Below are 15,089 nucleotides of genomic sequence, written 5' to 3'. Positions count from 1 at the left end.
CCCTTAAAGTTAAGAGTAGATCCTGGTAAAGAAAAATGCAATTCACAAAGCCCTTAAAAAGGATCTAATATGAAAAACTGTTAAGAGTAGAGAGAAGGACGTAACAGGCTCAAGAACTTCTTAACCAGAGGAGAAAACAGCAGAAAGACAACAAGGTGGAGAAGTATTTTACAAATGCTGAATGACCGTCTCAGATAGAGACGGAGCAGGGACCCCATACTGTATACTGCACTGCGTATTTTTGAGTCTTTTCTTAATGGCATTTTCCCGTAGCTGCTAAGTCAGCAGCGGTTATAACATGGCTAATGTTAGCTGTGTTAGCACTTTCACCGGTGGTTTCTGTGGTGATGGGTGGGCCTTTATCAGAGTCTCTTGTTTGTGGGGTTACAAAACAATCCATTGTGGCTCGCCGAGTGCCTGCACACCTGAGACAATTATACAGCTTACTGGCCAATATATTTTAATAAGACATAGCAAACTGATTCACTATTATGGATAGGCTCCACATGGTGATTAAAGAGGTCAGTTATCTCACATGATTGCACAAGGATTCATGGGTATGTTGTGTAAATTAAATGTTTAGGGGTTTTGTTTTTTCATGTTCATTCATGTGAAGGATTCATGTGAATGTGTATTTTCATACATTTTAAGTTTTTAAAAAATGTTCAAAATGATCAAATAATACTTTAGTAGCCCCCTGCAGTAACTCTGAGGACCCTCTAGGGGTCATAGATCCCCTGTTGAGGCCCCTTGATATAGACTAAGTTGTGTTGGTAACTGTGCAACTGGATTGCATGTATTTGTCTCTTGCAATACTGTCTCAATAGAAACGACATTTGCACAAATATATTCCCACAAACCTGTGGATCATTGCTTTGAGCCTGTCTCGAGTCATGTAATGAGCCACCTGGACAGAACTTTTCACTGTAGATGTCAGCTTTATTTGTCAAATTCAAAGATTTCTTCAAATATCGTGCGAGGTTCTGTGACCAACGCCTCCGCCGCCTCCTCCTCCTCCTCCTCCTCCTCCTCCTCCTCCTCCTCCTCTTCTACAACAGCAGAGCCCGTCATCTGCTTCTCTTCACCTTCCACCTCAACCCACACCACTCCTCCACCTCCAAACGGCCACTCAGGCTCCTTCACTGAGCTTTTCACCTTACCCATCGGAGTCACTACTTCAAGTGGTAAAGTTGCCCTCCATTCAGTCCCCTTTCTGGTAGTCTCTGGTTGTGGTGGTGTTGTTGTTGTTGTTGTTGTTGTTGTTGTGGTGGAGACAGTCTTCCTCCTTGGGGCTGCAGTGGGTTTCACTTTAGGCTTTATTGTCCATGGCCTGCTGCTGATTATTTTGGTCACTGGAAAGCAAACATTTTTAGAATAGAATATGAATAAAGAAATAAAAATCAATAAAAAGGAACTCCAATTCACATGTGGCATTTTTATATGATATTTTGAAATAAACAAAACTAACTATAACAAAAATAAATATCAACAAAATCCAATAGTTTGCCAAAATTGTCATTAAATTCTGCTTTCATTAGGGGCTATTTAGAGTTGCAAATTAATATTCATTTTGGTGCACTAGTGAGTTTTAGTAGCAGCAGCAGCACCTCAAAATAAACCACAGTGGGCATGTTCATAAAGGAACGTGTCACCCAGTGCAACAGTGTGGCTCCTTTATGTTTTCAGTAATATTTCAACAAGGCCTGTGTCAGAGGAATAAAATATATCAGGCAAAACTTGTTAGTAGCATCAAGTCATTGTTGCCTCATCCAAACTCAGCCTCATCCTTTGATGGCGATGTCTTTTCTTGTGGAAAATCAGCAGGGTTCTTACACCTTTTCCAAGGTCAAATTCAAGCACTTTTCAAGCATTTTCAATCTTTTCCAGCAACTTACAGCTTTGGTAAATTATATTAATATATACAGCATATACACGTTCAAAATGATTAGACCCTAGGTCATGTTTTCATCAAACAATCAAATGTTATTATGCTATAAACAACCAAATTTATGTTTTGTGACAGCATTCTACAGAAGGGTGAAAATTTATAAAAATAAAGTTTCATGTTTCAAAATGTGTCACCTGCCTGTAAGTAGATTTGGTGTCCTATTTAACAAGGCTGAGCCAAGAAAAAACAATCACTCAAACAATTACTAGACACATAACGATAAAATTCTTTTCATTTTTTAAATACTGTTCATTATCAAGCCCACACTCATGTTGTCCTGGCATGTTGATGTCTGTTAGCGAGTTGGTTAGTGAGAGGGCAGATCATGGGACTGGACCAATGGATGATGCCACTGTCCATTACCAATGGCTGACAGTTATCGGCCACTGAGCACTCCACTGTCGTAACACTGTGATTTAAAAGCCTTCTGCATTTGACGTAACCTCTGAGTTGCCCTAAGGCAGGGGTTCTTAATGAAAATTCCATTTTAACATGTGGGAGAAAAAATAAAATGAATGTTATTTATTCATTTTTTATTAAACCTGCCCACTCAGGTAAACCCAAGATGCTCGGTTGCAGTGGTGGCAGTGCTGTTTGTTTTCTGTGGTTTAGTGTGTGTGTAGTGTGTTTCTTTCCATTGTGCCGTGGTTATTTGTGCTATTGTTTTCTTAGCTTAGTTTCCTCAGTATAGCCAGCCAGCTAACTCTATTTCAAGCTTCAGAAGATGAATACAACTAAGTTACAGATGTGGTGCCGAGACGAAGATCAAACAAACGCTCACCTGTGGATGAAGCAGAGCTGCAGTTGGAGTCACAGCAGCTGCACACTGAGTCTGATCCATACAACTCAACCCATCTGAGGAAAACAGGGATGAAGACATGATCCGTTTTGTGTTAAGAATTGTTAAGAATATTTGAACTTTTTACTCCTCATTCTTGATTTTTTTTTTAGAAAAAAAATAATAATAACCTTCTTGCTTTTGTGTCATAGTTGCAGGACTTTGCTTTAGGTGTTGGAGCTGAACTGCCCACAGACATGCTGCAGTGCATGTAGAGCTGCTACAGGACATCACATCACAAGATTTCCATCAGGCTTTTAGCACAATATTCAAACAAAAACAAGATCATTTGTAGCAAAGAAATTAGTAGAGGCAGCAGAAAAACAAAAAAAAAGTCTTCTTGGGCCATAACTTAAAGCATATTTTCTCACCTGGCCTGTCATTCCCTTGAACAAGAAGGCATCCACAGAGAATCTCACGGCATTGGTTTTGTGTGGGATGAATCTGGAGCGGCCATCTTTGCTTTCAACCATGCACCTTTACCAGAGGGAGAGAAAACTTGATCATAACATAATTCTTTACACATATCTTTTTCCTTTTAAATAAAAAGAAAATATGTAAGTAAATGCCGAGTGCAGGTATATATCAAGAACTCCAGTTGACTGGAGAGTGAGGTGTTGATTACCCAAAGTTTTTCACAACTGGAAACTGAGGTGTGGAGGTGTGGGATTTCTCGGGAGTCGCGTAACACAAGTGGACGTACAGTCTTTCATCCGGGGACATGGACGGACCCTCTGCCTGAAAGTACATGGGCTTCCCCAACACGTACTGATCTGATGGAGAAATTCTTTCCCACTGAGCTGAAAGACAGAAGGAAGCAGTCAGACAGCAAGCATGGCAGCAGCCTTTTCAAGACCTTTGAGAGCCCACAGAAATTAGTTGGGAGCTGATAATAAGATGTTTTTGCAGGTTTTACCATTTCGTGGAGTCAGAATGAATTTTGCTCCATTCTTCATTGGTTTGAAGATCTTGCGCATCCGCATCTTTGGCATGTAGCCAATTTTGTAGGAGTATTGGTACCTAGACAGATAAATAATTGTCCAGATTAAAAAAAAGTGTTAATATAGGATTTCTATGTTATAAAAAACTTAATGCAGATTATTTTTTGATTTGGACCCAGTACCAGTCTTACCTGTTATAATAACATGCAACAGGCAGGGTGAAGGGCACAGCTCGCCTGATTGCTCCTTGGCGTCTCGGTGGGTCATATTGTAGTGTATTCGAATAGGCCACCTGGTTATTACTTATCTGAAAAAAAAAAAATATCCCAATTATCTCAATTCGAAATCTTAGATGGACTAAAAGCTTCTCCTCTGTACTATTTCCAGAGGTGGAAAGTCATTTTTCTGACTTTGGTGTGTTCAGAAGTCGTAACTTGGGGCCAGCATAGACGCCGTGTCAGTACATTCCCTCAAACCACTAAAATAGTGCTTTGCCTGACTTGTTATCAGGGTTAATGCTAGTATATCATCTATAATGGAACTACATGGCACTTTCCTTGTGGGACACAAAGCGCCAAAAATTTGAATTTGAATTTTTTCTTGCAGAAAGACTGTAGTTCCAGTAGATTCTGCTGCATAGTACAGACCGAATTGCTTCCATACTATTGAGCATTGTTATTCGACACCAAAGTTTGATTTCTAAAGAGTAAATCTCATCAGCGTCAGTGAGCCAATAAGCATGCAGCATGCTTGATGTCACATCGTAGAAAAACACTGTAGGAAGAACACTACATAAACACGAGGATCACTGTTTTTTTATTTTTTACCAGCAGGTATGAGCAGTTTAATTGCCATAGTAGAGCAGCCATTTTATTTTTTAAAGCTGCTCAGAGTTCTCTTCATGCAGATCAAAATACACATATTTAAACCATAATTCCTTTTTTAGCTTTGATTTAGAAGGGCTATAGCGTTGACCTGTTATGATTGAGACACATCTGATAGCAATATTATTTAATGCATTTATCAAAAAAGAGAAAGCCTATTATTTCTTCAGCAGTATTCCCAAGAAGGGGGACAGGGCTCGTTAGAGTATAGTTAACCCTTCATATGCCTGATTAAATCATGTTTTTGTAAAAATCTGACAGAGCTGGGATACAACCTTAAAAGGACAAGGTTTTTGTTTTAAAAAATATTTAAATACAAAGATGTTTATTATAAATAATAATAATAAAATAATTCGTACCTCTATGTTATCAGTAGGTAGCGTTAATTTTAGATTTGGAAAGCTTTTAACACATTTTATAATTGACTGAATTTGTGAATGCTTGTCTGAGACAGGAGTGTTTTCTCACAGGAGGGCAAGTTTAGAAATTAAAAAAAATAAAGCAGTCTAAAATATTTAATAAATGATTAAATGTGCATACATATAACTCCTTAAATAATAAATCTTCACAAAATATGGAATTGGAGTGTCAGCAGTAAGAAATTTTGATATTTTTTGGTAGGACATCATTTGTGCTATTTCTCAAGAATGGGTGCACTACAAGCCAGAGGAAATGTATGTATTTTCGTGGTAATTTGTCCCTTTAAAGCTCACCGTGCGCTTGGTTCCACACATGCGAAGGTCATATTCAAAGTAAAGGTAATGTGTCGTAGATTTACTGGCTTGGCATGTCCCCAGTTTGACATGAGAACGTGGGTCACTGCCCAAAATGCTCGTCTGCACCTGCACAAGCATTTTCTTCGGCTTGCACGAAGTCTTTACGGAAACACCCGAAGCGCTGGGTGGCGGACTGCCGCCGGTAGACCGAACCGGGAGCAGGAGTTCCCGGACGGGCTCTGGTAAGGGCTCCTGACCGGTTCCTCTGGCTGGAGAGAAATGCTCCTTCTTCACCAGCGGCAGTCTTGAGTCCACAAACACAGGGAGGTGCAGGTACGGCGCAGGTACAGTCGGTGTTTCTCTGCGGGAAACTTGTCTCATCATCTGGGTTGTGTGATTGAAAGGCGTCGTCAGTGTCGCTCCATCAGTGGAAGACAACAGGGACAACACGAGAAACAGTGACAGGTAAACCATGCCCGGAATTCTCGTTCAAAAATAAAAATTGGTATATTAAGTTCTACACTGAAAAACTCAACCGTAAACCAAAGAGTATCACTGATGGACTTCTCAGTTACATCTAAATCAACGGCACCTGTTGAAAGGGTCGTGTCAAAAAGGCAATCCTTGACTCGAGGAACTCTCGCGAGACTTGAACGTATCGATTCTTTATTTTGCACGTTGTACAACCGGATTATTTTCAATGATTTGACAAGGATGTGATTATGATTAGATTTACGGACAAAAACAATTGGTTAGGGTCAGTGAAAGTTTATAGTCTCGATTAGAATGACCGCTCTCGCGAGATGTTTCACGGTTCTGGGGTTCCCTTCTAGACACGACCAATGAAAAGGAAGCGGAAAGAAAGAAAATGGCGCCACTCACTGGTTATTTCATGAAAAACAACATGATGGCGCAAGTTGTCCTGCTTATATGAAGTGTACCGTTCATGTATAAACTAGTCAAACTGATTTGCCAAGTAATACAATAAGTGAATTGATTGTGTTTTAGTAGAGAGACCCTTTCACCCATTTCGTGTGAAGAAAGGCAACTGGAATAACGTCTATGATCGCCCCTTCCCAGTGGTGAAGTATCCAGATCCTTTATTTAAGTAAAAGTACTTACACCAGACTAAAAAATACTCCATTACAAGTAAATACTTTGCATTCAAAACTATGTAATTATTATGAACAAAATATTCTTAAAATGGATCGTCAACTAATTTTATAATGGACTTGTAAAAAAAAACAAAAAAACAGTCAAATTTGTTGATTGAAAGTGGTTCCATCTTCTTAAATATTAATATTTTCTGCTCCTTTACTCCTCTATGACAGAAAACTAAATTATCTTTAGGTTGTGGGCAAAAAAAGACATTTGAGGATGTCCTAGATTGACATTTTCCATCATTTTCTGACATTTTATAGACCAAAGAAGTAAAAGATTAATCAGGAAAATAATCAGCGGATTAATTGACAACAAAAACAATCATTAGTTGCAGCCTTCATATTCTATAAGATCGTCGTATGTTTGTAGTGTACTGTCTTGTGGGGAAAAACAGTTTTCAGCTTTGTGACAATTCACTTTACAGCTGATCTAAGAGGGTTTTTAAATAGTTTATTGAGCTTAAAAAGTAGAGTAATTTTCTGAACAATAATATGCCATCAGAGATTAAGGAAACATTTTAAGTTGAAATACTGCCAATAAACTATTTTAATGGTTTAAGCAATTTTTCATGTAAAAATGGGAGGAAATGCTGTTTTCAGCCTCTTAGTTACAGAGATTTCCAGGTTTTCTCTGTTTATTATTGTATTAAAATTAATATTTTGGGGTGTTGGTCTGATGAAACAAGACATTGAAAGACATCACCTTGGACTTTGAGAAATTGTGATGGACATTTTTCACCATTTTCTGACAGTTTGTGGAGGTTGCATCCCTAAGATTAAACATGACGACTAACTTTATTTGTTGTTGTTATTTGATAATTGCTATTAAATAAAACAGCATGTACAGGGGCAACTAAAATTTGACTTTGGGCAAGTAGATTTCTGACCCTGTGGAAAAAAAACCCATTAACATTGAACCCTGTACTACAGTTCTGTTTCTTTACACTGAATTCTGCTACTACCTACTCTGCACCTTTTTCGGTTGAGGTCTAAGGACAGAGGGTAACTACAACGCAGTGTGCACATATTTACACACAAGTTGTGAAGCCCTCTAAGACAAACTTGACTGATAAGTGGATGGAGGTAGTTTATTTTATCACAGTCTCCAGAAAGTTACTGAATAATGAGAATATAAGTTAAACACTCAGTTACACTCATCCCCACGCTCCTCTTCAAAAACAGCTCTGCAAGTTAGCAATAATCAGATAAAAGTGTTATTTTTCCATCTCACACTTGAGGTAAAACAAAGCACATATTAGTGCACAGTTACTAACGGGAAGTTAAGTACAATATGTCAGTCCATTAAAGGGCAGAAAAGGCAGCTCTGCTTAATATGTGTCAAAATAGCTCTCCACCACATTGCTTTAATATTTCTCTATTCACCAAAGAGAGTATGAAATAAGAAGTGTGAGTAATGTGGCAGTCCAGTAGGATGTTGGAGGTGTTGCAGCTGCATTGCACAGGTGTGTGTGGCAGCATTCATTGGTGAAGGTGAAGTTGATTCCCATGGTGTATTTTTCACCCGTGACTCCACACAGGGAGGTCAGAACACAGCTCTTCTCATACAGCACCACGCGCCAGTCTCCTGAAAATCATGAGTTCATTAGAAACATCAGTTTGGGAGAGACTCACGAAGAAAAAAAAAACACACACACACACTGACTCATCTCACTCTCTGTGTGGAACTGTCTTTCTCAGTTCTTTTTCTCAATTTCAGTTAATTTAAATTTTGTTCAGTGACTTGAGACGCCCTCACCTTTCTGGCCCACAGCTCTGCTGGACAGACAGACCTGCCCGGGTGGACACTTCATGGGGTATCTGATACAGTCCAGAGGTGAGATGGCGGGGAACACACAGGTGTAACAGAAGAGGGGAACTGAAGGACAGACATGTTGGTTAAAACAGAAACATTTTGATTATGGTCCAAAATGTGATGAAAATGACAAATTATACATTATTTTGAATTTAGAAAATACACTATAACATCCTTAAAGGGATAGTTAATTATTCTAAGTGGAGTTGTATGTGATACTACAGTAGATATTAGTTGACAGACCCCTGGTTTGGAAGCAAAGCAGTACCAGCATAGAACTTAAGTAATGTACTGCTGTGGACAGGGTCAGAACAAAAATGTATTTTAGCCACATATCAGTTTAAGTGTTTGCAATATTTCTAATATTTTCATTGTTTTACCTTGCCAATAGACAGTCTTTTCCAACAGGAAACCGCAGTTATGTAAGCCAAATATCGCCTTCTCTTGCTAAACCAAACTCCACTGGTGAAATCAGTAATCTTACCTTGCAGAACACAGGAGTTGTTACCCTACCAGTGCCCTGATCTGGTGTTTATTTGTGTTATTGTGTGACTGTGGTGTTTTGAAGATAAGTTTGGATTCACTAAAGTCACACAATAATACAAGCAGACTAACAGACTGAGGCAGTAGTAGACCTGCAGCTCCTGTCTTTTGCGAGGCAAAATGACAGAGAGCAATATCTGGCACATATAATGGCACTTTCGTGTCAGAAAAGGCTGCCTGACAGGAAGACAAAACAGAAATTATTCTAAACTTATTGTATGGCTAAACTTTTTTTTAGGTGGCTAAAATATGTATTGTTACTGACCCTGTCTACAGCAGTTCAGTGCTTAGCTTCCTTAACTTACTCGTAGTACTTCTCCAAACTGGGGGCGTGTCGTGTACTGTAGATCAAGATCAACAACCCCACTTCAAATAATCCAAACTATCCCTTTAAATGCTAACATTTTGTAACTTATAAGGTAAAAATAGTATTATATTATTAGAATTAGTGATGGTTGCTGTTGCAATTGGATAATTTTTGGAAGTAAGCCAGTTAATAAATAACAGAAAACTAAATTGTTGATTGTTGTTTGTTGGAGGAAACTGAACATTTGAAACATTTTTCTTGGGCTCTAGGAAAATTTAGACCAAATGAATATAATTAAACATAATCTTTAGTTGCAGCCCTGCTTTTAGCTATTTGACTTTTAGCTGAATTGCAAAAGTAGTTTTTCATAACACTATCTCTGTTGGCAACAGCATGTTTTGTACATTGATACATACAAACATACAAGCAAACACATACAAACACACACACGTACTCACGAGTTGTTCACTTACCCACAGCTGGAAGTAAACAAAGGAGAAGCAGAGGGCAAACCAGCTTCGACATTACTGGTTGTTTCTGTCTCACAGGGAGAAAATATTCTTGCAGCTCGATTCGCTAGCTCTCAACCTCGTCTCTTTCTTATTTTCTAGAACAAACCAGCTGATGTCTCCGTCTTTTTCTGCCACTCAGTTTCTGATTAGCTTTATCTTTCTCAGATTCCTCAGCTAGTCCAACTGCCAGTCCAGATCTGAAGGTAAATATCTTCTGGTTTCTCTTGATATCCTCTCAATTAACTCCAGGAATCTCCACACCCCAACACTTATGATTCAATTACAGCTTCCCGGTGGCAGTCATGATTTTGCCCAGGCTCACTGTCCTGCAGAGAATAGCCCCATTCAGCTTTCAGAGAATCAATAGGGCTTTGTCTAGTTTAAGTCCATATGAAATGGGTCCTTTTACTGTATATCTGCATATGGTATGTTATTTTATACAGAATGACAAGACATGTGGTGTGTACCAAGGTAAAATAGGGCAGGTTTATTAAATCATGTCTTATCTCCTAATGAAAGACGATGAGTTTGGTGGGACGGCTGTCAAGTGACCTGCAGTCCCATGACTGGAAATCTGAAAAGGAGGTAGGAACAGTGTTTTAACTTGAAAAGTTGTTAAATTTGCAGGTCTTTCAAGCTGTTTTGGTTCAGAAAAAAAGGTGATGAGATGGCTGGTTATCTCAAAATAAACTGAGATGCTTTAATTAAATTAATAAATGTTTTTCAATTGATAAATCTAATCACCCTGCTAGATAAGATAATCGTATTAGACACCACTCCATCTCTGTCCACTCTCTCTTTTTTGTTTCTGTTTCAGCAATATAGAGACCCATTGTTCCTATCATAATCATGCTTTATTCTAGTAATTAGAACCACAATGAAATGGTTACAGCAAATTAATCTTTTATCACTGAAATAACAGCTGGCTGAGGTTTGCTGCATCAGGGAAATTAAGATTTTGTCAGCCATATATAAATACAGGCCATTAAAGGCTCTTCTAATACTTGTCTGTATTTGTCTTTCTTTAAGAGCCAGTGTGTAGGATTTAGTAGCATCTAGCAGTGAGGCTGCAGATTAAAAACACCTTGTCTCACTCTCCCCCTCCAAGCGTGTAGGAGATGGCGAAGCTCAACGAGAAAGGCCCTATCTAGAGCCAGTGTTTGGTTTGTCCGATCTGGGCCACTGTAGAAATATGGCGGTGCAATATAATCTCTATAAAGGGCTTATTCAAAGGTAAAAAAAAAAAAAAAAAAACATTTCTTTATAGACCTAACCTTGTGCACAGGGACAGTTAAAACTGGAAGGGACCTTCCCAAAAATGTTGACACAAAGTTGAAAGCACACTATTCCCTCAAAAAATGTCTTAAATTGGAACTAAAGGGCCTAGCTAAAACCATTAAAAAACAGCCCAAGACCAGAAGTACGCAAGAGTATATGAGGAGGGGTGTCCACATACTTTTGGCAACAGCATAGTTTTAATTTATTCATCTTAAACCAGCACACTTTTCACATGGCTGCTCCCTATTTCTCACAACACACTCAACACGATCATCTCTCTCTATTCACAGGCCTGCTGCAGCGCTACTGAACACAAGACAAGGTAAGTTCATTCCTGCACGCCCCCTGCTGGAGGAAAGCTGGCATAGCTCTCTTGTCGACTTGCTGACGCCTCATGCGGACGACAGCTGCGTCCACCTGAGCTGCTGCTCTCTTGCTGTGCTGGTCATCCAGCAGCTGCACACAAGCACGCTGCAGCCTCGCCAGCTCAGCCTCAGAGGACATCAGGCATCGCCTCAGCACTGCACTGCCCTAAGAGACACACAGGAAACACATTCGGCCTCGTTTGGTTTGTTTGAGACACTCAGCAGGTGACAAAAAGGGAGGTTCCTGTTAAACCACTGAATGTTTTTTTCAATATGTGGTGTGAACATCAGTTATCACGTTTGAATTTGAAGAGATGTGGGCATGCACTGTGTCTTCATTTCCACATGAGGAGAAAAGCTCGTCACACCTTATAGGAAAGGCAACTTTTCTTAGATCTAACTTAAGATACATTAGAAGGATCATCCTCTGCTACACATATTGTTGGTTTGCTGTTTGCTTTCTGTATTCAACTCACTGTATGTTTTCGTGGCCCATCTACATCTGTGGCTCCTGACAGTCCTTAACAAAAATTAACTGATAAAATGAACATCATGAAAATGCGTGTGAATAGAGGGAAAATAGAGAGGTAAAAATGGTTGATAAAATTATTTTTTAAATTATTTTTTTGTTACTTCCACCCTTGAAGCCACTCTCCTTAACTGGGTTTAAATTAATCAAATAACTTGATCATTTATCACTCCATTTTTCATTTCACATCCATTTTTAACCCAATTAGTTTTCAGTTCACATGCATTTTCATCACCTCCATTTTTATCAGTCAGTTCTTGTTTCTTCACCCCTCACACCATCTTGGTTTGATTACACCTTTGCACATTGTGGTCTTCAAAGGTGCAAGTGCAATTTTACATATTTCCTTTTTTGCTTCAGAAAAGGTTGTCTGTCAACCAAGCCTATAATTTAGTAGGGGGTAGAGAAAAAATCAATTCACTTTAGTATCATGATTCTTTTTTTATGATTTCTGAATCAATCATATACTGTATATATGTATCGTGTGTGTTAATAAAGCCATTTGTTAAAGCTCAGACCCCCTTTACAAAGGATGTGGTTGAAAAAAATTGTGTCACAATCATCATTATGAGTGTATTTGAACATATATGAATAGGCATTTTGTAAGCAGTAACCACCTGTATGAGATGAGCAGCCTCAGGTAACTGTGTCCCTGGATGTCTCTGATAAACCTGCACCAGAGGCCTGTTGAGTTTCTCTCTGGACAGTACGTCACCGCTGTACTCTGGACCCTACAGAAAGAACAACATAAGGAGAACATCATCTTGTGCACATTGTGACAGAATCTCAAATTCATTGATCCTGTTCCACGTTCACACTAACCTGCAGTCTGTCATGGCTGTGACGAATACAGTTAATTTCTCTCTGCTTGCGAAGCATGGCCTGCCTGGTGGCTGCAGACATCAGAGCCAGGTTTTGCTACAAAAGACAGGTGGAAATGGAAACTTTGTTTTATTATTTTGATATCAAAATAATGCCAGGGTATTTCTGCATTACATACAAAGATAAATTATGTATTTGTGTCTACCTGGAGACTGATTGTCTCTGCCATTTTCTTAACCAGGCCATCATTGACAGTGTGGTGAGCAGCGTTCTGCCTGGTGATGGCACTGGTTAGCATCTGTCTGATGTTCTCCCTCAGTGTCTGTGACTGCTTCACTGTCAGAGTGGACAACTCTAAAACCTGTTTACATTCTGCAAGAAGACAGTTATGTAAAAATTATTTAAAAAGTCATGGTGGTCTGTTTTTCTTCCTAAACCACAGTGAGAAAACAGTGAGTTTTTATCAAGTAGAGATCCTAAAATAACCCTTACTGCACTTCCTGTTACCCTTTACAATCTTATGATTGTTTATAACTCTGAGTACACAGTGGGTCATTTTAAACTACAAGTAAGAAGGTCAGCTGTGCCAGATCAGATCTTTATGTGAGTATAAGCAGGTACATTGTCAGGGGTAGTGTGTGTTATTGTTGTGTTAGTTTGTATTCTACATTTAATGGAGAGATACTGTGATAATAATGCACACGTATTTGCACTCTGCACATCATTTGTAGTTACTCTGCCAGTTGCAAGACATATTAATGAACAACTACTAATGCACAAAAAGACATTTTTAGTACATGAGCAATTATCTGAATTAAATAAAAAGAAGACCTACAGTCTTGCACAGTTTTTAGCCATGCTACCTGTCCGTCTATCAGTCTACCACTTTGGTCCAGACTGAAAACTACTCTTGAATTGACTGTCATGTCACTACACACATTCATGTTCTCATCAGGATGAATTGTACTGTATTTGATGATTGCTCGACTTTTAATTTATTGCCAGCATCAACTAATGACATTCCTGTCAGCCTCGGCTGTACTTTGTGTTTAGCACTAATTTAGCAAATGTTAGCATGCTAACACATTAAACCAAGATGATGAATGTGTTAAACATTATGCATACCATCATGTTAGCACTGTCATTATGAAGATGTTGCTTTACCAGTGTTAACCTTTAGCTGAAAACACTAATATGCCCTTAGTACGGCCTCAAAGTCTTAGTCTTGTTAATTCTGGTCTACATGGCAACAATAGTTCCTGTAGATCCAGACAGTGCACGTTAACATGCATTTGAACTAAGTTCTTCAGTCCTGTACTCTGCAGATACTGATATTCCCATATTTGATGCACTACTTCATATGATTCCTCTTTCAGTTTTACTAGTTACACTATTTGTATTATTTTGTGATTTAATATTTTTCGTTTGCGTGTTATTTCTAAATGATGACCTGACTTTTCCTTTCCTGAACTATTTGAATAAATCTTGCTAATCCGGTTTCCTTTCGTGTCCTGAGTGTACCTGGTGTAAAGGGGCTGATGGGGTCTGGTTTGGTGAAGGTGGAAGAAGTGCTGTGGTGACCTCCGGTGGAGCCGCTGTGAGGCAGCAGCTCCAGCACACGAGCCCTCTCACCGGCACAGTCCAGCAGCTGTCTGCTGCTCTCGCCCAGCTCCTGGAAGAGATGCAGGGGGGACTTGAAGAGGACACACTGGGGCTTCAATTATTTCTATTATCAAATCTTATTTTCTCAACTGATCAGTTAATTGTTTAGTCTATAAAAAATCCACCACAATATCTCTAAAGTATCTTGGCCAAAATCCACTGAAAAAGCAAAGGAAACAGAAAATGTTTGGTGTTTTTCTGTTCAAAAAAATCCTTCAATTCCAAAGATTTAATTTGCAAAAACAGATTTTTTTATTTTTATTTATTTTCCAAAACCATGGTGAGTTTTTTGGTTATTTCCAAGGAATATCTGGTCAGTTAAATTACCATTAATTAATGTAATTTCATGAATTTTTTTTTAAAATTGGCATTCAGGGGACCATCAATCAAACGAGTGTTAAAGAATGGCATGTAGCTATTTTTGCAATGAACTTTGCATATTTTAGCTGACTAATCTTTTCAGCTCTAGTAGAAATGCTGATGAGTTGAATGTAGGATTGTGATGAGGTCCTTTCCTTTTCAGTGGAAAACCAGTTGACAAGCTATTTTTCAAGTCAGTTGTATGTTATGATTATTTGATTCATTTCTCTTCATGTCAAGTGTTTGGCTACTTCGAAGAAGATTCATTCCAAGTTTCCTGGTTTTTTGTAAGTTTGACCTCAGCTGGTTGAACAGTTTTCGTATAAAGAGACATTTATAGTTTACATGTTATTAACATTATCACAATATATCTGGACAGTTTTATAACCAAATAAAACTAACGGCGTTTCC

The 15,089-nt window shown here is 38.7% G+C and overlaps 3 protein-coding genes across 3 annotated transcripts in view; all 3 read right to left on the bottom strand.

Annotated features, from left to right (window-relative positions):
* Positions 1–939: 939 nt before the first annotated feature.
* On the bottom strand, positions 940–6,528 carry zp3d.2 (zona pellucida glycoprotein 3d tandem duplicate 2). Its single transcript, XM_084726964.1, has 8 exons — positions 5,325–6,528; positions 3,919–4,034; positions 3,703–3,806; positions 3,412–3,586; positions 3,158–3,263; positions 2,918–3,006; positions 2,730–2,803; positions 940–1,352 (listed from the first exon to the last, which is right to left on the bottom strand). Exons 1-8 carry the CDS (start codon positions 5,799–5,801, stop codon positions 940–942), a joined length of 1,554 nt encoding a protein of 517 aa, XP_084583090.1. The 5' UTR covers positions 5,802–6,528.
* A 1,026-nt stretch (positions 6,529–7,554) lies between these two features.
* Positions 7,555–9,966, bottom strand: LOC146321703 (uncharacterized). The gene is made up of 3 exons (XM_084726965.1): positions 9,624–9,966; positions 8,244–8,363; positions 7,555–8,072 (listed from the first exon to the last, which is right to left on the bottom strand). The coding sequence occupies exons 1-3, from the start codon at positions 9,673–9,675 to the stop codon at positions 7,867–7,869; spliced, it is 378 nt and encodes a 125-aa protein (XP_084583091.1). The 5' UTR covers positions 9,676–9,966; the 3' UTR covers positions 7,555–7,866.
* Positions 9,967–11,083: 1,117 nt separating this feature from the next.
* tektl1 (tektin like 1) overlaps positions 11,084–15,089 on the bottom strand; it is a 9,081-nt gene continuing 5,075 nt past the window's right edge. The window contains exons 4-8 of the mRNA XM_084726963.1: positions 14,178–14,328; positions 12,862–13,028; positions 12,657–12,752; positions 12,452–12,565; positions 11,084–11,471 (exon numbers count right to left, since the gene is read on the bottom strand). Of these exons, the coding sequence (XP_084583089.1) occupies positions 11,244–11,471; positions 12,452–12,565; positions 12,657–12,752; positions 12,862–13,028; positions 14,178–14,328 (756 nt within the window). The 3' untranslated portion in view covers positions 11,084–11,243. The remainder of the gene's footprint in view (positions 11,472–12,451; positions 12,566–12,656; positions 12,753–12,861; positions 13,029–14,177; positions 14,329–15,089) is intronic.

Source organism: Lutjanus erythropterus, chromosome 9 (assembly GCF_056507025.1).
Source record: "Lutjanus erythropterus isolate fLutEry1 chromosome 9, fLutEry1.hap2, whole genome shotgun sequence".
NCBI lineage: Eukaryota > Metazoa > Chordata > Actinopteri > Lutjaniformes > Lutjanidae > Lutjanus > Lutjanus erythropterus.
This window is presented reverse-complemented; position numbering and strand designations above follow the sequence as displayed.

Bases quoted from the DNA above. Each gene is read 5' to 3' on its own strand.
- zp3d.2 (XM_084726964.1), bottom strand. From the start codon at position 5,801: ATGGTTTACCTGTCACTGTTTCTCGTGTTGTCCCTGTTGTCTTCCACT. The intron at 3,807-3,918 runs GTAAGACTGGTA...TTATCTGTCTAG, and splicing joins GTTGCATGTTATTATAACAG to GTACCAATACTCCTACAAAA. The intron at 1,353-2,729 runs GTGAGCGTTTGT...TTTGCTTTCCAG, and splicing joins CAGCTCTGCTTCATCCACAG to TGACCAAAATAATCAGCAGC.
- LOC146321703 (XM_084726965.1), bottom strand. From the start codon at position 9,675: ATGTCGAAGCTGGTTTGCCCTCTGCTTCTCCTTTGTTTACTTCCAGCT. The intron at 8,364-9,623 runs GTAAGTGAACAA...TCTGTCCTTCAG, and splicing joins TTGTTTACTTCCAGCTGTGG to TTCCCCTCTTCTGTTACACC. The intron at 8,073-8,243 runs GTGAGGGCGTCT...CATGATTTTCAG, and splicing joins CAGAGCTGTGGGCCAGAAAG to GAGACTGGCGCGTGGTGCTG.